Raw genomic sequence first — 24,412 nt, 5'->3', positions numbered from 1 at the left:
CTAGTACATTTGTTGACAACGTCTTGACCTATATTAAAAACACAAAGCTAAGCAAAGCGAAAAAACACACAAATGTCAAGTAACATTCACATATGCAGACTTTTCTTTGCTAACAAAGTATGACTTTTCATAACATTCTGAAGAATTCATATCAAAATTATCAAACGATGTTGCAAAATGAATAGCACAATTTGTACATTAGCAATATTTCAAAATAAACTGCACAAGCCTAGACTTAAATTTAAGTTGTTATTCACTGCTAATCTTCATATCCAGTGAACCGCTGCAGATCGAGTCAATTTGATTCATGAACGAATCATTCAGACCGAAATGAGGTAAGTAAATAAAGACAAGTTCATTTTTTGGACAACTTTCACCTAATTGTTTGATTACATACATAAATGGACAAACATACCTCTCCAGCGACAAAAAAGAGCAGTGGCGTCTCCTCTTCCTTTGCCTTGTATTTGGCCATGATCTTCTCTGCGATTGGCTGGATGAGCTCCTTGGCCGGCTCCAGCTCTCCCTCTTCCTCAGCATCTAAACGAGAGGTTCAAAACAGTGAAATAAGAGAGGAAGACGATGTAAGAGCATAGTAATTAGAAAAGGGAGGTGAAGCTTCAATGATCCTCTGCAATGAGCTCACCTACGAACAGAACCAGGCAGGGCCCTTCATGCAGCTGCACGGCGTTGGATTCGCTGAGCTCCAGCACGGGTCGCGGGTGCCACGGGAAGAGCCGACAGTCAGGGTCATTGAGGATCTCCACCCGCCCCTGTCGCGTGATCATGTGACCCTCTGTGTCCAGTAAAATCAGTGTGGGGATACCTGGAAAAGGTTAAACCACATTATTCTTTAATGTCAAGATATTATTCAATAATGCATCAAGCTAAAAATACTTAATGTCACACATTAATTAAACATCAAATAGGTAATAATTGGCTGTAATTTAGTGTATTTACAGGATTCAAGCCTAAAATGTTAAATCTAATCAAATGTATTAATATGTATACATTGCCATTCAAAATAACTAAAGAAATCGATTATATTATTCAGCAAAGATGCATTAAATTAATCAAAAGTGACCATAGAGACACTTGTAATGTTACAAAAGAAATCCATTTCAAATAAATACAGCAAATTAGCATATTCGAATGACTTCTAAAGCATCATGTGACCGTGAAGACTGGATGAATGATACTGAAAACTCAGCACTGCATCACAGGAATAAACTACATTTGAAAATCTATTCAAATAGAAAACTATTATTTTAAAGTGTAATAATATTTCACAAAATTACTGTTTTTACAGTATATTTGTTATTAAATAAATTAAGCCTTTACATTAATTTATTTACATTAATATTCTTTCCAAAAAAATAAAAATCACATAAACAGTAGCGTACTATCGTTCTTGTTAGTTCATTATGAGTAGTGTTAACATACTACTTTTAAAAGTTAAGTGTCAGACTTTAAATTATCAGTTAAATTAACAATAATTTACAATTGTGTTAAACTAATGTATTTATGCTTTAATGCTTGAATGTTTTTGACATGCCTTAACATGTTTAAAGGTACAGTAAGTCGAGCTCAAGCACACAAAGGCTCAGTCCGGCGGCCTGTGGTCACAGCGATCTCTCCGTACGGCCGTCCTCTCTCAAACGCTCTTTGAGATTGAAATCTGACTGCAGTATTAGTGGCCTTATCAGACTCACACAGCGACTCCAGGCTGGAGGTGGAGGAACGGCGGAGTCAGTATCAACTCATCCAAGATGAATTCCTCACATTCCAGACCGGACAGGCACGAAGCCAGTACTTTCCCTCTCAATGCATCCATTCCCAATGGAGAAGAGACCACAGCAAAACCAAAAGAGACTTTTTTGACTCTTAAAGGGGTCATATGATACCTGGTCCAGAGTTTTTAGGCACAGTCGCAGCTAATTACGGCAGAAAGATTTCTATTAAAGATCTAAATTCCATCATTATTTATTAGCCCACATGCCATTCAAAGCACGAAGAAAGAATGTCTTCATAATGTGTTTTTTCGTCCATACAGTGAAAGTCAATGTTGGTCCAGTGTTGTTTTGGACCCTACTGACTTCCATTATATGTATAGAAACAGTTAAAATACTCTTCAGAATGCTTCTTTTGTGTTTTCAGAATAGTTTTTTTTCTCTTGAGCGAGACCGAGAGGTGGGGAACAGTAACAGTAAAGTAAACTTGATTAGAAGCCTACATTCCTGAGGTCCTACAGCTCAGTTTGCAGTTCTTGGCAGGGTCAGCTGTATGACATCCAACCACACTTCCACCTGAGCCGGAGTTCAAGTCCAGAGGCGTACCTTGGATTCCATAGAGTCTGTTGAGTCGTGAGCGTCTGGCCTCGTCTGTGTACGGCACCGCCAACCACGGCATCTCGCTAAAATACTGCGTAAATGACTCCTCTGACCTGCGTCAAAACACAAGCTGTTTCAATCTTCATCGTGTGTTAAAAGTGTCCTCCAACTGTAAAATATTCAAACAACTATAGGAAATAAGCAACAAGGTTAGTTAAGAATGCACAATATATTGTGTTAATGGCCAATATTAGAGATTTGAATGTATTACTATCAGTTGATATCATATATATCTGTATAAAGACAGATACTGGATATTTAATTTGTGCTCATATTCCTTATTTTTCGCCATTGCAAACCTCACTTTAAGTTAATCTCTAAATACACTTAATTCATAATTTAATAACACACACTGTTACATCCATTTCCATGCTGTACATTTTACTGTTAATACATACTGAATCTGGAATTCAAATGAAAACCTGGAAATATGTAGAATGTTTAAGGATTTTGAAGAAATGGAATGTGTGTGTGTGTGTACATGCATATGCAATATAATTTGTAATTAGTGTTTTTTTTTTATGGAGACAAAACAATGTAGCTGTAATTTTACTGTACTGTACTTTTTGTAAATGCTTGTAATTTTCATTTTGCTGATTTATCGGTTATCATAACATGAAAATCCCGAAGATCAGTATTTTAATAATTAGTGCATCCCTAGTGAAAATATGTATAACTTGTCCAAAGTCTGAGACCACACCAAATATTTGGGACGCAAAATGTACATTTAAACCGGGAAATAATTTTTTTAAAATGAAAAATAGAAATGTAAAGACAAAATTAATGCACTGAAATTGTTGTGTGTGTGTGTGTGTGTGTGTGTGTCTGTAGCCTTTATGTTAAAAATACAATTTGTGATCAAATAAAAATGACAATTATAAAAAATAAGTGTATATATATATATATATATATATATATATATATATATATATATATATATATATATATATATATATATATATATATATATATATATATATATATATATAAACAAAAGGATATACCGCACTTTTCGTACTATAAGTCGCACCTGAGTATAAGTCGCATCAGTCCAAAAATACGTCATGAGGAGGAAAAAAACATATATAAGTCGCACTGGACTATAAATCGCATTTATTTAGAACCAAGAGAAAACATTACCGTCTACAACCGGGAGAGGGTGCTCTATGTTTTCAGTGTAGACTACAGGAGCACTGAGCAGCATAGAGCGCCCTCTCGCGGCTGGAGACGGTAATGTTTTCTCTTAGTTCATTTCTCTTGGTTCATGTCAAATTAATTTTGATAAATAAGTCGCACCTGACTATAAGTCGCAGGACCAGCCAAACTATGAAAGAAAGTGCGACTTATAGTCTGGAAAATACGGTATATAGTATATACACACACACATATATACACGTGTGTGTGTGTGTGTGTGTGTGTGTGTGTGTGTGTGTTTCTTACCTATCAGCACTGACAAACACAATCTCAAATTTGTGGCCTGATTCTTTCACTTTCCGATACGATTCCACCAAGACTCGGGTTAGACTGCGACAAGGAGGACACTGTGAAAGAAAACACACACATAAACACATTCATAAGTTATGGCGAGATCTCCTCAAGGGTTTCTGATAATAAACAGCACTTAGAAGCCTTGTGAGTGCCCAGAGCACTTAATATTACTCTCCCTGCAGTTCAACACTCCTTTAAAAAAAAAAAACTAAACAAAACAAATGTGACTAGGGCCTGGAAGAGCTTTTAAACTCTCCCTGTCTTTTATGGCTTGGAGGCATTTTGTGCTGCATGTTTTTCTCTTTTCATAAGAGTGCTACAAACTGCCTGACATACTTCACTCAGCTCTCAGAGATCTCCAGCCCTGCGTAGACTTCGACAACCGGCAGATCCACACTGAACGACAGCTCAGCAGATTTACACAGAACTCAAACGCCTGTCATTCACAAAGTTTAAACATCCTCCGGCCCTTCTGCCTTTCTCTATCAAATATTTAGGTGGATCTGATTAACGCTTCCAGCTACTAGTATGCTGTAGTACTCATTTACCATATATTTAAATCCCTTCCACAGATTTTTCTTATTTTTGTAACATTTTAAACCTCTTCACTGTCACTTCTAATCAAGTAAATGCATCCTTGCTAAAAAAAAACCTATACCTACTATATCTTGGTGACATATACGGTTTACTGTTTTATGAATGTAACAGCAGTTTTTTTTGTAGAGTAATGATTAAATACAAAGTAATTCAATAGTAACTGTGATTGATAGTAAAATAACTAAAAATGTATAATTTGATATAATTTACCAGCACCACATGAATCACAAACTGAAATGTGTAGTGAATTTTTAAATGTTTTAGAAGGTTACAACCAAAAATGTTGACCTTTCAAAGATGACGAAAAGTATGGATCAGCCAAATGTGTCTTTAAAAGGAAAACTTACCCAAATAATGAAAACTGCATCATCATTTACTCACTTTTATGTTGTTACAAGCACTTATTCTGTTTATTTTACTGTAGTATGAAACATAAAACATATTCTGAAGGCTGTTTTGGGTCCCATTGACTTTGTATGGACAAAAGTACAATGGAAGCCGATGGGAACTGAAACCTTTTGGCTATTATCATGCTTCTTTTATGTTCCACAGTAGTTAGGAACGACATAATTACAGAATTTAATTTTTTTTGGTGAACTATCCCTTTAAGTTATTAATATTCATGAGCCAGCCAATCAGACTTTTTAGACTATTTTAGTCTGTATATAAAAATAAATAAAATAATAATAATTCACTCCAATTTAGCAAACTCTCCCTCTGTTTCCTAGAGGTTATTTGAGGTAATTTTAAAAAGAAGAAAAAAAGGGAGGCATTAGTAAATCTATGAAAACAATACATCAAGGCACAATTAGTCTTATAAACGTCACTTTAAAAGAGGTTCACTTTACGCTGGCTAGGAACGAGGAATCTGGTGCTGGAATAATAAACTATATAAATATATAGCCTGGTTTTGCGGCTCATCTTCACAATTTGTCTGGATTTGGAAAAGGGGGGAACTGGAAAAACAAGCTCCCGCTACTGTGGCTGCAGCTCTGTGGACTGGCACAAGCAGTGCCCGTGTTCGCTGTCAGTCAGGAGACCATTCCTCTGTGAATGTGAATGAGTGCGTCACGTACTGTCCTGAGTGTTAGGAGTGACTTCTATAGTGGGAAATAAAAGGTTTTCTGTGGAAAAGGTTTCAGATGGTGGGAAACCCAAGAGCAGTGGTCTCTAACCCTGCTCCTGGAGAGCTACCATCCTACAGATTTCAGCTTCAACTCCATTCAAACACACCTGAACCAGCATAATCAAGGTGTTCAGGGCTACTTGTGTGTTGGAGCAGGGTTTGAACTGAAGTCTGCAGGACGGTGGCTTTCCAGGAGCAGGGTTGGAGATCCCTGCCCAAGAGGAACAGTAGTGCACATTGTAACACCACTTAACAACACAAAATGACTTATGAAATAATTATTTTAAAAGGATAGTTCAACCAAAAATGAAAATTATGTCATTAATAACTCACCCTTATGCTGTTCCAAAACTGTAAGACCTCTGTTCATCTTCAGAACTCAGTTTAAGATATTTTAGATTAAGTCAGAGAGCTCACAGTCCCTCCATTGAAGCTGTGTGTACGGTATACTGTCCATGTCCAGAAAGGTAAGAAAAACATCATCAAAGTAGTCCATGTGACATCAGAGGGTCAGTTAGAATTTGTTGAAGCATCGAAAATACATTTTGGTCCAAAAATAGCCAAAACTACGACTTTATTCAGCATTGTCTTCTCTTCCGTGTCTGTTGTGAGCGAGTTCAAAACTGCAGTTTGTGATATCCGGTTCGCGAACGAATCACTCGATGTAACCGGATTTTTGAAGCGTTTGAAATGGTTCGCGTCTCCAATATGCATTAATCCACAAATGAGCTGTTAACTTTTTTAATGTGGCTGACACTCCCTCTGAGTTCAAACAAACCAATATCCCGGACTAATGCATGCACTCCAACAGTACACTGACTGAACTGCTGTGAAGAGAGAACTGAAGATGAACACCGAGCCGAGCCAGATAACGAACAAAAGATTTGATCCGGTTACATCGAGTGATTTGTTCGCGAAACTGCAGTGTTTTGAACTCGCTCACAACAGACCCGGAAGAGAAGACAATGTAGAATAAAGTCGTAGTTTTTGCTTTTTTTTGGACCAAAATGTATTTTTGATGCTTCAAAAAATTCTAATTGACCCAATGATGTCACATGTACTTTGATGTTTTTATTACCTTTCTGGACATGGACAGTATACCGTACACACAGTTTCAATGGAGGGACAGAGCTCTCGGACTAAATCTAAAATATCTTAAACTGTGTTCCGAAGATGAACGGAGGTCTCACTGGTTTGGAACGACACGAGGGTGAGTCATTAATGACAATTTTCATTTTGCATCTAGCTGAAAGAAAATGTTTTAATGAATATTTTATTCAAAAATGTCCTTTTTTAATTTAGATTTTTATGGTTTTAGTTTTAGTTAAACTAAATGAAAATAAAAATGCTATAATATATACACACACAAATATATAGTGGAAGTGGAACGAAACACAGATATCATGGTTCGGTACATACCTCTGTTTGGGCCTAAAGGTTCGATACGATTTCGGTACAAATAAAGAAAAAAACAAAACAAGTCTACTATGCTAGGTGTTTTTTCATTTATTTTGAACAGACAGTAGTACAAATAAAAAAAATTCCACCTAGATGTGAAAATATTAAATATTATATTAAATTATAATGTTTTACATATAAAATATACATAAATGCAAGGAATGAATACTTTAAATATATTTGATATACTTTACAGATTAACGAGAAAAAAAAAACAATGTGTCATGTACCGTAGCCTATATATGCTGAGTTTCAGTTCATTTTTGTGTGACACATTTGTTCACAGAAAGGAAACTCAAATGGCAGAAAGTGACATCCTATTTGTTTTCATTATTTTACAAAAGCACAATTTTTGCAGTGATGCATTATTAATAAGACAATAAATGGAGTGTTTAAAGTCGATTCTTTAGGAAACCGTTGAAGTGATCGCGCCGGTACACACACACACACACACACACACACATTAGTTCCAGCATTGCAACTTCAAAGCGCAAAGTGCGAATGAGAGAGGCAGGATACATGAGCACAAAGCTCCATTTCGCAAACAGTTGAGTGCACAAGCCTTTAAAGTATACTCCTTTGTCAGTGGGGGCGTTCAAAATCAGCACATGGTCACTGTCTAGTGGGCTTAGTTTTCAAGTGCGCAACTCACAGCATTCGCTGTTCTTCTGATGGTGGCCAGTTATCAAACTGCGTTGAATACTGCAGGCTCCCCTTCTTGAATTGGGGATGAATTGCCTGTATTCATTGTAAGGCCTCACGCACTGAACCGAGATGTCCATACTATGACGGTATTGTTACACCCCTAATTATATATACAGACATTATATATATATATATATATATATATACACACACACACACACTACATACATATATATATATATATATATATATATATATATATATATATATATATATTTCAAGTAACAACATTGATTTCAAGCTTTATTTTTTAAATAATTTAATTAATTATTTTAGTTTTAGTTCACTATAATAAGTGTATTACTAACATAATTTTGCTATTGAAATTAATTATTTGATGGTATTTAACAAATATTAGCACACCAATTGTATAGGATGAATCAACTGCAATTTAATTTCCAAAGTATGGCCAGGTTCCAAAAATATATATATATATATATATATATATATATATATATACAGTACACACATCATTAGTTTTAGTTACCTACACTATAACTAAATCATTAGTTATTGCAATATATTTATAATGATATTCTTAGGAAAACATTAGTATTTAACAAAAATACTTGTTTATCATACGAGATCTGCTTGTAAAGGTAAAATCAACCGTGGTTTTGTCTTCAAAATACAGCTAGGTTAAAAACACTAGCACAGAGCACTCACCCAGTGTGCAGAGAAGTAAACCCCCACATAGGATCCCTCCAGGGCACTGCTGTCTGTCGTCTGTCGGTTGTTCCTGAGCAAGGGCCCGGCCACCACCTCCGCAAAGGGCTTCGGCCCCCAGGGGAACTCCAGGCCTGCAGGACGGGTGAGAGCAGAGCAGAGGCAAGACTCCGATTACTGTCACACAATCCTCCTTTCACTGCCAGCACAGCACATGCATATGTCATTCATGTATTTATAATACACACAAGACTCTCCTCTGGATCTCGACGGCTCATGGATTTCAAACGCGGCACAGAGGTGAAGGGAGATGATGCAAATATCAGGTCTGTGAGATGGAAGTTACATTTCCCATTACTGCATCAGAAATTTGAGATGGGGCGCTCGTTCTCAATTTCTCCTACATATTACATAACTAATTTAAAATGTATACCATCACTAACAACCAAATAAGTCATTCAATAGAACTCTGATTCATGACTGAATCAATCAGATTCCTGAATTAATCAGTCTGATTTTTAAACAGGATCTCTTCACTGAACAAAACTGAAATGGTCATAATTCCAATCAGAAGGATTCATTCACTTCTTTGGTTCATTCAACTCACTGAATCAATCACTAAGAATTATGAATAAATCAGTCTAATTTGCATACAGGACCAATTTGTTTAAATTAATCACTAACTGATTTTCATCATTATTATTGTTTCAGTAATGATCTAGTTCTTGAGTTCAACTCAATGAATCAATCCCTCAGATTCCTAAACAAATCAGTTTGATTTGCAAATAGGACAAATTTGATTTATGAAAAGAACTGGAATGATCACAGTTCAGATTTGAACGGTCATAATCAGTGAATGAATCATTTACTGATCTGGTTCTCAAATTCAACTCACTGAATTAATCACTCAGATTCATGAAATAATCAGTTTTATTGGCTAACACCACCAATCTGTTTTCTGAAATGAAACAGAATGACCAGAATTCAGATCAGGATACTCAAAACCAGCACAAAACTGACTGATCTGGTTTTAAGAGTTCAACTCACTGAATAAACATACACTCATTAAGACCAATATCGAACAACAGATTAACAATCACTGTTAACTGAAAAGAATTTGGATCAGAATGATTCAGCGAATAATTCAGTTACTGATCTGGTTCTATAGTTCAATTCATGAATAAGTTTATGTAAATAAAGACCATGTTTCACGGGGAACAAAATGCATCCAGTTGTAGTGATTCTTGAGTTAACCATTTGGTTGCGGTATGTTTATCAGAGAATTATGACTTAAATGTTGGCCTGCTTGTCAAACAAATCTATTTGATCTAAATCTAAGTCGTGTGGACCACTTTTATGATGCTTTTCCATGTGTTTTGCATCATTCTGGAGCTTAACAACAGTAAAAATGTCTTTATCCTTTGTTACAGGTTTTATTATTCAGAAAGAACAAAAGCACTTGGCTGTTGCTCCGCTTTGAAACTCCCACACATTTAGCCGGGGCCTTTTGTTATGTCAAGGGCCTCTTCCAACCCTCTGCCCTCTGAACCTGCTACTGTGCACGTTCACACACTCCCACTGTACAAACACATCGGATATTCCCCGTCCACACATGCTTTCAAACAAAAGCTCTTGACTATGTCATCACACAGAAAGCTGAGTCATCAATCCTGCGTGCCGCTGTTTGAGAACGACACTGAGTTCATTTTTCACTCTTACTGCTGATAAGTGCTGGAGCCGAGGCTCATTAAACCCAGGAGGTGAATCTGTCATGTTGATCACCTGACAAATTCCACCATAAGAATGTTTTTTATGGAAACACAGTGGCTTCCTGCCTTTCCAGGCAAATAAAATGCCTTTCTTTCACCTGCAGAAAGTTGCATGACACCACTCGAGCTGAGGGCTATCAAACGCTTGGAGCTCTTCAAATATTGTAACCACACAGACAGGTGGAGAGCAGTGAAGGACAACCATGTACCATGGTGCCAAGTCAAGTATGCAATCTGAGTTCCTGAGCATGTGAATGTCAAGTTAAAGCGACAGTTCACCTCCAAACAAATGATTTTCCCAACCTGTACAGCTTTCTTCTGTGGAACACAAACAGTACTTTTGGAGAATTTTCACAAAGGTTGTGTCCAACATGTGGGCTAGTAAAGTTATTTATATAGTGAACTCCAACTCACGTTTATTAAAAAAGAACTGGCTCATATGAATGAATCAAACTCACTAAATCAACGATCCAGTCATCAAATTTTGGTCTGTTCAGAAGATTCGGAATATATCGTTTATGGACCATAAAAGCAGTCCATACAATTTGTGCACTATATTATTCTAAAGACATCAAATAGTTTCAAGTTATTAAACTGTAAATTTAACTACTACTGTGACCAGATCACGGTATCCTTGAAATTATTAAAGAACTAATCAGTCAGATTCGCAAACAAATATTTTAAGATTTGAACCTGACCAATCAAAATCAAAACAAAACAAAACAAACTGCTGAAGACACAACAATGCACTGTTGCACTGACACACGTTACGAGATCAATACAACTGAAGTTTAAACAATTAATCGTGATTAATCACATTCAAAATATAAGTTTTTGTTTAGGCTACATAATATGTGTGCCAACTGTGTATATTTATTGTGTATACATAAATACACACATACAGAATATATACATATAAATACATGCAAATATTTCCAAAACAATACCGTAGAGTGTGTATTTATATATGCATAAATATACACAGTACACACACATATTACATAATCCAAAGCTTTTATTTTGGATGCGATTAATCGCGATTAATCGCTTGATTAATTTACAAACACATTTTATCATCATAGCATCCGGAGAGAAATAATGCAGGAACTCGAAATAAATGAAACTTTCTATATGTCGACCGCCTACGTATAAACACAACATTTTCCCTGTATGCTTGAATCATACTTTCGCGCCAAAACTTGAGTATACTTTTGGGTTTTAGTTTATATAGCACACAAGTTGTATGGACATTTTCAAGGTGCACTTTTAATGTTTTGTGTCATTTCTGGAGCTTAAACTATAAACCACAGAGCTCCGTGAAGAGTCTTCAAATAATTCTCCATTCACATTTAACAAGGGTTTGGAACACCATATGAAAAGCGTGAACTGTTTGGGTGAACTGTAAGGAATGAGTGGGTGAAAAATAAAGCCTGGCACTCACCTTTTGGATCATCTCGAACTACAAGCAAGCCGTTGCGACATACCACCTTCCCCGTGGCAGCGTCGATGAACACCAGAGAAGGAATACTAGTCACCTTGTACCTGTTCCAAAGCTTCATCTATACAAAAAGAAAAGACACACATGAGATGAGAGACTGGAAATCAAAAGATATTCAAAAGGAATATGAATATTAGGAATGTTTGTGGTGAAGAGAGAGATGATGATTCATCTCAGCTCATTCCTCTACTTCCAAAGCTATTTTGGCTTTTTAACCATTCGAGATACAATCGATACTTTCCCATCTTTAAACGGTCCACGTGAGGCTTTAAATAGGCTATGAAACAATCGGCTGAGTTTAAACGTCTTCCTCTCGCTCTGAAGTATAAAGAGACTCAGAAATGTGGCGAGTTGAATTAAGTGCTATCTGCAGCTGAAGCGAGCGGGCGAAGAATTAGCTAAGGGCCAGAATCAAACATCTACAGGGCCGATTCAACTTTAAAGAGACTGGCATCTGAGGAAATTCGAGCGGAGCGCTTTTTCTTTCTGTAGTCTCAGTGAAAGCGTGGTACACGGGGCTAAAAAGCCAGCGATTAAACCTCGCTCGCGTGGTCTCGCGGCTGTGGGCGCTCCTGCTGTTTTCATCCTTTGCTGGTGAGAACAAACCTGGTAAATTATTCAGGACGTGGACGTGCGAAGGTCTAATAGATGAAAGACGTCTATGAAAGTAAACTACAGTAACTGCAGCAGACTGACGCGAAACATGTAGCGCTTGAAACGCAGGTGCCACGGACATGAATGATTTATCAAAATGCTAGACACGCATGCAAAGACTAGGACTGTTAGAAAATGTAATTCTCATTTTAACTACATGATATGCTAAAAGCATTTATGACATTAAATAATTTAACTTGATAACCCCTTAAAAAAAAAAAAAAAAAGAGAATACTACAGTTGTAGTTTTCCAAATTGGCCAATTCTTTATCTTAGCTGATGAAATGTTTTCACAGGAGGAGAGTTTAGATGTAAACAGGCAGTCAAAGAGTGTTACTCTGTTTCTCTAAGCCTGAAGGATTGTGTCCAGACAATCGCTCCAACACAAACCTGCAATACTGCCATAGACAACAGAGCAATCACTGGCTCGTCTGCACCCAAATCTCTCACTCCGGCCTGAGGCGGACACGGCCTATGCTGCAAAAACAGTGAGGCTAAAGGGCACTAACGGTGTACGTCTCAAGTATCAACACTGCTGCTTAACCTTACACACACCTCTGAATCTGACAGAGCTGTCAGTTCGGGCGAGAGGAGCCATGAGGGGAACAAAGCTCGCCTGCAGGCTGAGAGACAGCTGTACGAGTGCATGGATGAGGGAGATGGGTAATATGAAATGAAAGTCAGCTCCATGATCAGCCGTGTCAACGGAAGCCCATCAGTTCAGTGAGGCTACAAAAACCTCACAGCCTGAACCTGATGAAAACAGCCAATTAAGGAAAGACATGGACCGTGATGAATGCTGATGTGATGTTTCAAAGGTCAAAGACTTTCTTTAAATATGGGCAATAAGCCAGTATGTTTTGAATAAGAGGAAAAATATGATGCTTTAATAAAATAAAATATAAAATAACGCTGAAAAATAAAAACAAACAAAAGTAAAAAATAAAGAATACAAATAAACAAACATTCATCAAAAGAAATAAAAAAAAAACAAAAGATAACATTTTAAATAAACTAAAATGCACAAAATAAAAACAATTATTTATAAAACTGTTCGTTTAAAAAATAAAACATTAAATAAAATATACAACAATTAAATAACAAAATATAATAATATAATTTAAAACAAAACAAAAATATAAAATAAAATATAAAATGAATATACACAAATATACATTTTAAAACAAAATGTTTATTTAAATAAAAAAAAAAAAATGAAATAATCTTTTTAAATTAAAGCCACATGTACACAAAATACACATGCTGCTGTATTAGTGAAGGTAATATTTTTAAGTAAGATTGTACAGATCTATACAGTCACACTTGTGCATTTCCATTCATCTCTACTGCATTTCTCCCGAGTAACATTTCCTTTCTGTGTGCACCTGTAAAAGCACAAAAATAATCACAGAAACACCTATACACCGCAGCACGAAAAGAAGCACAGCACAAGGAAAAACTGAAAATGAGCTAAGAAACCAAAAGGCATTCAGCTCACACTAGCAAACGACGACTTGAAGCATTTACGACGTCTATAGACAGCATGTGGTTCTGTTTCATAGCGGCACAGCCTGGCAAACCGAGATCAAGCTAGAGAGCATCACAATTCACCCGATTAGCATAATCCTGCAGGGGATGATGGTCCATAATCACAGCGGCTGCATCCCCTGTATTCATCAGTCACCGTTACCCTTCTCGAAATAATGATGATTTATGGCAAATTACTAACAATTTCCTTTAATTTTGCACTGGTGCAATTCAAGTTTCCATTGCAAGTGATGCAGAAAGAATCAAGCCATTGTTCTCATGGCATTATGATGATAAGCTGTCGGAGAAAACACGTTTCCGTCATTTAAAAATCTCAGGTAGTCTTTTCTTTGCTTGTTATTAATTTTTTTGCATTTGTATGTAATGGCAACATTTACGCAGACTCTCCGGAGGGCTGCAGACTCATTTGGAAACCTCCGAACTGTGTTTCTGCTGCACGCATGATGAAATACAGCAGATTTCATTTCACACCAACAATAACGGCCTCAGAGACGTGCCACTGGCAAAAACAACAAACATTAAGGACAGCCGTCATTAATAACCTTCGTCTACGGCCGTTCGTGTTGTTTCTCTGCTTTACTCCGAGCAAGGCCTTCGATGTGCCAATACTCCCTGCTGTGACCATTTAACAACCACAGTGGACATTAACTATACATTACATTCACTCAAACAAAACACGGGCTGAGCACAGGCCATTTGTTCAACCACAAATGGATCAAACATGCTTGAGTAGTAATGAAAGCAGCTCTCTCTTCTTTGAGAAAGTGAGTGTGAACAGATGAAAAGGGAAATAATTATATATTGAAGAAAATAAAGCGTATTTTTAGAACCATTAAGGGTTTTTTTGAATGGTGAAATAATTATGATAGCTAAGCACAGGCCCCATTAGCCTACGAAATATGAAACTGTGGATGCACAATTTGTTAATAAGACTCTCAGTAATTATGCAAAAATACTGCTTTGTGTATGTTGGGTATTGCCCCAGAAAATGTGCATATGCCTCAAGAAAAAAGATGTTATGGTGCCGTCTAGCTATGATTTGTGGATGTTATTCTGAGACATTGGAAGTCAGACGAATGGGTGGAACTTATGTTGAATATGTGTTTATGTTGAACGTGTGATATTTTCAGGACCATATCATCTGTTTATTAAAATATAGGGTCTTGTTCTCGCTGAAAAAAAAAAAACAAGAAATACTCAACTCAATATCGCAATTTTTTTAAGCCAACTGTGTATTCAGTTCTTTGTATTCAATATGTGTGCTTGTGTGTTTATTTTTACACACACACACGTATAAGGGCTGTCAATCGATTCAAATATTTAATCACGATTAATCACGTTTTCCATGAGTTAACTCAGGATTAATCGCAACTTAATCACACATTTTTATCTGTTCTTAATGTACCTTAAATTAATACTTTAAGTTTCTATTACTCTAAACAACATGGGCATGGACAAATATGGATGCTTTATGCAAATGTACTGTATGCTTATTATTAAACCATACTCAATAGAGCATGAAGACTAGGCATGTTTCAAAAGGTCATAGATGTTTTTCAAAGAACTTGATCATGTCTATTAGACACATGAAAAAAGAACAAATACTAGTTTCCCATTACTTCTCTTTCATTGCATGGAGCAATTTACTTAAACAAGCCTGTTTACATTATTCGCACGACAGGGCAGCTCGCTTCTTCTGAACATGCAAAATGTTCATTTAATATTCATTGTCACATTCATACATATTGTATTTAGATGCATCCAAATTCTCAATAAAACTGTTTTTATTAATATATTTTACAATTTCTGTTGTCAGAAAACCGAATGAATATGAAATAGTAACGTAAACACAACCCATTAAAAGGAACATTACACTATAAAATAAATAAACAAAATAAAAAAATAGGCTACTTTTCCAACTCCCCTAGAGTTAAACGGTTTAGTTTTACCATTTTCTAATCCATTCATCTGACCCAGTCTGGCGTTAGCACTTTTAGCTTAGCATAGATCATTGAATCGGATTAGACCGTTAGCATCTCGCTCAAAGATGACCAAAGAGTTTCCATATTTTTCCTATTTAAAACACTATTCCTATTTTGACACTACTGTTTACATCATGTACTAAGGCGTACCATGGGTGTAGCAGGCGCAGTGATATTACGTAGCTCCTGAAAACAGTCCCCAGCTATTTATTGTTTGTGTAGTTGCAGCAATAGCAGAATTGATGGGGATTACTTTCAGGCGTTGCATAATATCACTGCACCTGTTGCACCCATGGTACGGCAGCTAAGTTCCCTGATTATTATGCCGGAATGAGAGTATAGTTCCTAGCCATATCCAAGATGTTAATCTGCACAAAATTCTTGATTTATAATAGACTTGTTGTCTGATGAAATCAAATAAGATAAAGACAACAGCTGTGATTTCGGCTACACTTGCATGTGAAATTAGTGAAAACATAATATCTGTTTTAACTGAAAGCGCTCGTCTCTGCCGCTCGCTGAACAGAGCAGATGCAGATATAGGTTTGTGAGCACTGGGAAAGTGAGACCCTGTGCTTGAGCGGCAGTACCAGTGAGTCTCAGAAACTGAATAAGGTTGGTCCAAGAAGTCTCCAGATTTGTAGCTAGGTGCTGTTCTTACATTAAGCTCAATTTGGGAAACTCTGATGTAATGTAATGTTAACATGTGACACTGATGCTTGTACCAACGTGACTGCGAGGCAGACTCTCGGGACAGTAAGTGCTATGGAGGGGTGCAGCTTTTCTCTATGGAGTGCCAATCTTGTGTCAAATGTTTTTTACTTCCTGTAGCTACCAAACTCCCTCTGTGGTCTCACACTGGGCTTCAACAGCAATGCACGTGACTCCTACACCAGAGTCCGGCTGAGCCCATTCAACTAGAAGATATTCCCGCAGTCATCGTCCTATTCACCTCCCGTTGTTAGATCTGTGACTCCGAGGGGATCCACTTTCATCAGAGGGCGAGAACGAGGGGCATGTGCCAAGTAGCATCGCCACAGTTTCAGAAAACACCCAATACACAATGCGGGCAAGAAAAGAAACACATGTACAGCGATCATCTTGTCAACGAGTGAAAGACAACGCTTCAAAGGAAAAGGCATAGGAGTCTTTGGCAAACACTTAAAAGGATGCACTGGAGCACTACAGCGTCAGACAATAAAGCTTGTGCCGCGGATACGGTGACTGAGACGACACCGTACTGGTTTCAAGGAATTCATAGATCGAGGCCAAAGAGTTGTAAAGTTTCTGGCAGGACTCCCATCCTTTAATCCTCTTATTAATAATCTGCCTCACATAAAGAGATCACTAAGAAACACATCAGCTGCTAACCAGTGAAAATGAGCTGTCAATAATCACGCCATTTACAATACGATTTACTGCTGCTGTAACCTCAGAAAAAAGGCTATTAGCGGACTCCATTAAAGCTGATAATGTGTACCATCTAGAAGACCTTTTTAAGTGGAATCATAAGCCTCAGACATAAACATTAAAACTCCTACTTAAGTTACGTCTATTGCAAATATCATTATCACCTAGTAACTAAACTAGAGGCATGTTAAGGCATGCCCACTCTATAAATGACTGTAGAGTAGATATCCTCTTTCATTGTTCTCCAGATCTGAATGTGTCCACAGGCCTACCAGAGAGGATCCTGTGGTCTCATCTAACAAATGAATCATACTTTCACTGATTTTTATAGTAGACCATGCCAGCAGAATCTCTGAAGAAATTATTTAAAACGTTTTTTGTTTTTTTGTAGTGCATGCCTGTCGGTACCTGATTCTCTGTGAAAGTTATGTTCCCATATAAAGTGAAAAATAAAAAAAAGAATGTTTCAGTAAAAAGTATGAATGGTACTAAAAGTAGGAGTTAAAAATGACCTGGTTTTAAATGTTAAAAACAGGTTTTAAGGGCCCTATAATACACCCGGCGCAATGTGACGCAAGGCGTAGCACAAGTGTATTTGCTAGTTTCAGTCCGGCGCCGTTCGCATTTTCCCGTCCAAGTGCCACACAGTTTATTTAGCAAATGCGTTTGCGCCCATGGGCATGCTGGTTTAAAAAAGAGGTGTGTTTAGGCGCTATTTTAAGGAGCTGAAAATAGACTGTGCCATTGACCAACTCAAACCAGGTCTGGCACAATGTTTTTTCTTTGTTATTTAAAGAGCGTACATGCTGCTTATTAAACGCAGGGATTACGGGGGGACAACCCGTTTAGACTGTGCGCCCGGGTTAAAATAGCAAAAGTGGATTTGGACACGCCCTGAGTGCACCTGCGCCATGCACTTTACACTTTGAGTTTAGATCGTTAAAATAGGGCCCTAACTGTCGCGTTTCTTCGAATTTTTATTATTTAGTTTTTTACGTATACTAGTGTGTCACAATTTTGATTTGTCATTTAGTTTATATGCCACTGTTCATGGAAAAGTAACTGTCATTCATATTTAATATGAATTATATGAATACTAATATGAATTATAGGAATACTATAAATGCATTCCATAATGCCTGAAAATCCACTGTAAATTGAACCAAATAGTTTACAATGCAGCGTGGTGCACGGAGACCAGAAACGAGTCCCATCTGAAGGGGGCCGAGAGATATTTCCTCTGGCCTCAAACCTCTGCATGCGCATACTGAAATAACATGTTGTATTTCATTTAGTAAAGCAGTGTTGCTCTGATGGCAGAAGATGAGTAAAATACGAGCCTGGACGGGGTCAGTTTTATACTTCGACAAGAGAGAGAGAGAGAGAGAGAGAGAGAGAGAGAGAGAGAGAGAGAGAGAGAGAGAAAGAAGCTTTGGAACAGTATGTACATCTCACGTCTCGCCCATGCTTCCTCTCTGATGAGCAAAGCAGGCTTCGCTCGCCGGCATTCACTTCATCACAAAAGCAGCAACGCCTTTATGACCTCCATCGTGAGGGACGAACCACAATTTTAGGAAACCGATTCCTCGCACACGGCCATTTTCCCCACCGGCGCTTGTAAAACGCAGCGTGATATGGCTGCATCATATTTACAGGCTAAAATATTCATTGGCCCATCCATTAGCGGGTACAGCCATTGTACACGCCAACACGCGGCTAAATTGCTTTTGGATAGAGGGGTTCCGTTGCCATGGAAACTGCCCAGTCAGGACATGTCATAGAGTGGCAGGCACATTGTGGGATCTCCTGTAATAATTCAGTGATAAATTAATGCTTTAGTGAGGAAAACAGGTGCCAGAGTGTCACGAGGGAGTTTAGAAGACGGGAACAAAAAAAAGAGAGAGACATGCTCATTCATGCAGAGGGGAAAAAGTGAGATGGAGTGACACAGATGGAGATGGAGAGAAAAGAAAGTGCAGGGTGTTCTTCCAGCTTTAATCCTGGCCGTACAAAAGCCATTTTCTGAAAGCAGGATTAATCCTGACTTGCGCTCTCAACGGCAGGGGTCTTTAGTGCAAGATTTTATTTAGTAAAGAATGCCGACTAAAAGCAGGGGATTGTAGGAGCGTAAAGAGCAAGGCTTTAAGCGATACGCAGCCTTGTCTAAGACAAATCCCGTTTGCTACTGGCCCTTGGAGGAACAGGGTTAGGAGTCAGGGCTGTGTGGGAGTGCTTTGTCCCCTGGGCCTTCACCAGGCAAAAAAAAATAATAATAATAGACAATCTAACATTGAACTGAACAGGAGGAGCATTTTTAGTGTTTTTACACTAGAGTGAATTATTGGCAACTAAGTGTCATGATTCAAAACTAGGGATGCACAATATTGGATTTTGGCCGATATTCGATATGCCGATATTTTCTAAATAATTTTGGCCGATGCCGATATCGATATATATACAAATATATACTGATAAATTTAAACTTTAATTTTACTGAAGAGAAATCCATGTATCTCTTCTGTACTGATTCTACCATAAATGTATTATTTTACAAATGTAGACAGACATTCACATCTGAAAAACAGGTCAATTAATTCACTTGGAGAATATCGGTTTGGCTCATCGGCAGAAATATTCATATCGGCCGATACCGATAATGGTCATTTTAAGCTTTTATTGGCCGATACCGATGTTGTGCCGATATTATCGTGCATCCCTATTCAAAACACTGCAATGAGGATGGCAATATATATCTGGTTATGCTGTATGTGCTGAAAAGCTACGTAATAAGTGGTATGACTGTGCATTATCCCATAAAATGTTCTTCTTGTTTGAACTTGTTCATTCGTTTTGGCTAAAAGCCATTTGCATAAACGCTTATTTCCTCGTGAATGCTTTGCGTTTTCAGCTAATAAAAAATTATAACTTAATATTTCACGTCCATTTTTTATGCATCAAGTATCCATGTTACAAATGGGCTAAAGAAGTAGTATATCACAAAATAAACGGAGTGATACAAGATCCAGATCACCCTGTCAAGAGTTTATTTTGAAATAAGCAGCTGGATATAAATGATCCCATATAAAACTGATTTGCAACTGAAACCATTTGCGAATGAGCACTTTCATCATTCTACTACAGATGTAGAAGATGCAGACAATATGAATGCAGTCATCAATATGTCATCAATAGTAGTTCACTTGGGTAAACCTAGCCAGATTGTTTTCATACCGATTGTGAAATGTCCTAGAGTCCAGATGAACCATTCCCCAGTTTTTGAACAAATTTGGGTGCGGTTCCTTGGTGCTCACTCAAGTTCTTCTCTCAGCACTTCGAGACCTGGACAGTTTCTGGCAGCATAAACTGGCACAGCACCAACCGGACCAGGCAGAGACACCGTGGCGGTGCTCTGATCACAATGGCCCCACTCATAGCGAGAAGAGCTTCACTTAGAGCATGTTTTTCATAGCTCCTGCTTCCTGCCAAGAGTAATTCACATCGCACCCTGCAGAAAGGGAAAGGCAATACTGTATGCTGAGGTGGGTGGCAAAGACCAAGAAACAAGAGCTTAAGCCTCCTACACATTCATCCCCTTCAAAAACCGAGGAATCTGGAAGCTTCGCCGAAGATGCCAAGTATGATACTTTAGGTTTATGAGGGGGTGGGATCATTCATTCCCTCCCCTCCTTTTGTCACCCCATCCTGACCTTTCATTGAACACCCACTCAGTCACTCTGGGAGGAAGAACAGAGAAAAGAATGAGAGAAGCAGCGATTATACACTTAAGCACTGCTGCACTGCAAAGAATTCTTATCAGCGGCCCACAATGTGATCGCTCAGTGCAAACGTCAGGTCTTATATTCTTCAGCAGAGCCACTGAAGAATATCCCACTCGGACCCCCTGATGTGCATTAGGAAATTACGATCCGCAATAGCTTTTGACACTGATTCGGGGTATTTGGGCCAGTCCGAGAGCAAACCATTGTGGTATAGATGGAATGTCGGACTTACATCTTAAACAAGAAACAAATATATGTATGTGTGTTTCCATTTCAGGAAATGTCCAAAATAATAAACTACTTTCAAAAATTGACATCTAGGATGCAAGACATGACAGTTGGCAGAAAAACACCATATTATGGCATTCAGAATAAAAGAAAAAATCCTTTTAAAATCTAGTTTTAAAAAGTTCATTTCATAAAGTTTTGAACTTAATGACTATAAGAATGTCATGTTTTCTAACCATTATTAAACCATATAAAATAAAATAAAAATGACCGAATTCTTTGAATACATTGGAGTGAACACGCCTTAAAATGTAAATATTTCTAATTATTATAATTTATTGATTTTATTCATATAGCTGACGCTTTTATCCTAAGTGACCTATCGATAAGCCCTGCCCCCCCTTAGTTACTGTTGCTCCCTCCCTCGGACAAACAAATGGAGTTGCTCACTGTCTTACAATGACAGCGGTCAGTGAAAACCTTCTTTTGAGGTGTTTCTGACCAATTTGGGACACAGATGGGCCTTCAAGTGGGACTTAAATATGCCATGGAGGGATATATAAAAAGAGATTACAATAAATAAGAAAAAATACAGATCACAAAGCAAACGGGAGAATTGCTTATTTACAGTTCGCGATTTAGGTTTGTAAATTAGCATGGGCTCATTAACTTGAATTGGGATACCTTGCTGAAGCACAAGATGACATTAACGTTCTGCTTGAGCAGATGAAAAGTGTAACTTAATGAGAGTATTAAAACCAGAAAATGAACGTTTTTGTCTGCATTGGGATTGGTGTTGAATGCTTAGGGACATTTTGCTCTGTTTTGGCTGGATTTAGGAAAAGGAACAAAATAAATTACATTGCCTATCCTCTCAGGATAACTGGAATCAGTGTTACAAGTACCCTAGGCACATCTTTTTTCCGTTTTTGTAGCATGAACATCATCAAACCAATGCGAGTTTTGGATCTTCCAATGCTCTGAAACCTAAAGAAGTCCGTGTTTTGGTCCCCGAGCAACTGATATATATATATATATATATATATATATTCTATTCTAAATCAATTTTTAAGTAAACAGATTAAGAAGTGTCATGTCATTGACCCATCTCCACATAGTAGCACAAAGTTCTAAGCAAAACCCAAATACCTATCCATCTTAAAGAGACAGTTTTATTTTTAGGTTCCTCCCTAAAATCACCAAAGCTGAACATCTTCAGCATATGGGCCATCTCAGACTCCCCAGGGCGTTGTAAATCTCAGGAGTTGTTCGGTGGGCTGCACAGCATCATAAAGCAACAATAGAGGCCTGACAGCAGGATGAGTCTGAACCTTTGGCTCCAAGAGCTACTTCAGATGAAACTACAGCAACATTATACATCCACAGATACTATTGGCGGACAACTTCAGTGTTTCACACATCAAATTTCTGACATGTTCATTAACTACACCTTTATAAATGTATGACAATGATTCGTTTATGCTTTTCATGAGAGCTGGGATGGTAACCATGTGAATGCGTGGAACTGGATTTCACTGTGACGTTTTATATCGGTCTATTAACCCATTTCCTCTTCTCTTCTTTCGCTCATTAAAGAGTACATCTGTTTTCTGCAGCTGCAGGGTAACATTGCTGATTCTGACCAGACTTTGTCTTATTTAATGTGCACAAATGTGCCAGTGCCTTTTCACTCGCTGATCCCAGAACAGTGTAAAATTCTGTTAAATCAGATTTTCAGAGAGCCGATTATACCGACGTCTTTCATAGGCTTATTGGCTTACAGCACACTAAATTTCAAAATCAGTAAAACCCTCAACCTCTTGACCTAGTTTTGACTTTGCTTGGGTTGCCGCATGCAAACGGACGTCTGCGTTGGGCAAGCAATGCCTAAAAAGTACCAAAGCAATGCTTAATGCCCCTCAGAGAGATTTACGAGTGTCAGTTGGTGTGTAAAGAAGGGGAGTGTTGTAAGGAGAAGGATGTAGACAGCTGAGCGTCAGGCTTTCAGGGTCAGTTCGGCACATGGGGCAGCTGTTGGCTGGGTGGCACAGTGGGCAGCAATGGGGGAGGGGTCAAAGGTCATGGCTCAAAACATGGTCAGAGGGACGGGTTTGGCCTTGAAACATGCACACCACTTCCACACAACCCCTGCACTCTGGTGACCCACGAGTCACCTGTGAGTCTGTAATTGAAGGCATTTTTAAATAAACAGCAGCTTGAAAGATCTGCCGTCCCATGATGCTGCACACAGCTGTAAGAAGATCTACTGGTAAAGCACATAGTCTTCATCACAGTAACACGAGCAGCAATGAAATGTACTTGAAAAGGAGTAGATCAAATGCAGCGCGGCATGGTGAAGACATGCTCTCAGCATGATGGACTTCTCGTCACCTACAGAGGGGGTCAGAGATCAGTGGCCTAGGGATGCATAGGGTCTCTTTGTGGTAACATCTATAGTTCATCAGATAAAGATCGTGCACTGTAGGGCCATTACAATCATGAAGGTTTGGTTGATTTGTCTAATTGCAATAATAAATTATATTTAACAAAACAAGCACAAACGAATCCCATAAAAACAAAACACCAACCCAAATACTATGGAAGCCCGTTTCCGCAGCTGAATTAAAAAAAAAAAAAAAAAAAAAAAGGTACTTGAGACTTCTCACAATTCCGACATTTTTCACAGAATTGCGAAATATAAACTTGAAATTTCAGGAACAAAATCTCAGAATTGTGAGATTATATTTTGCAATTCTGATCATAAAATAAAAATTCAAGTTAAGTGACTCAAATTCAAAAATTCAAATTTTCATCCTCAGAATTGGACTTTACAACTTGCAATTGTGAGTTTATATTTAAGAATATATCAGAAGTCAGAATTGCGAGTTTATATGGCACAATTCTGACTTCGAATCTCGCAACTAAGATTTTTTTTTTTAGAAAAAAAAAAGTCTGAATTGTGAGAACTTGTCGCAATTACCTTTTTTTTTAAATTTTCAGTGGCGGAAATGGGCTTCCATACAAAACAAAACAAAAAATGAACACTAACTAAACCAAAACAAAACAAAACCAAGCCCAAACAACAACAGCAAAAAAAGAATAAAGCTAATAGGG

The 24,412-nt window shown here is 37.8% G+C and overlaps 1 protein-coding gene across 1 annotated transcript in view; it reads right to left on the bottom strand.

Annotated features, from left to right (window-relative positions):
• Positions 1–24,412, bottom strand: part of nxn (nucleoredoxin) — a 79,034-nt gene that overhangs the window by 7,871 nt on the left and 46,751 nt on the right. The window contains exons 2-7 of the mRNA XM_026282621.1: positions 11,641–11,758; positions 8,431–8,564; positions 3,831–3,931; positions 2,337–2,443; positions 647–826; positions 416–540 (exon numbers count right to left, since the gene is read on the bottom strand). Coding sequence (XP_026138406.1) covers positions 416–540; positions 647–826; positions 2,337–2,443; positions 3,831–3,931; positions 8,431–8,564; positions 11,641–11,758 — 765 coding nt within the window. The remainder of the gene's footprint in view (positions 1–415; positions 541–646; positions 827–2,336; positions 2,444–3,830; positions 3,932–8,430; positions 8,565–11,640; positions 11,759–24,412) is intronic.

Source organism: Carassius auratus, chromosome 15, assembly GCF_003368295.1.
Source record: "Carassius auratus strain Wakin chromosome 15, ASM336829v1, whole genome shotgun sequence".
NCBI lineage: Eukaryota > Metazoa > Chordata > Actinopteri > Cypriniformes > Cyprinidae > Carassius > Carassius auratus.
The sequence above is the reverse complement of the archived record's forward strand: the minus strand, read 5'-3'. Positions and strand labels throughout refer to the sequence as shown.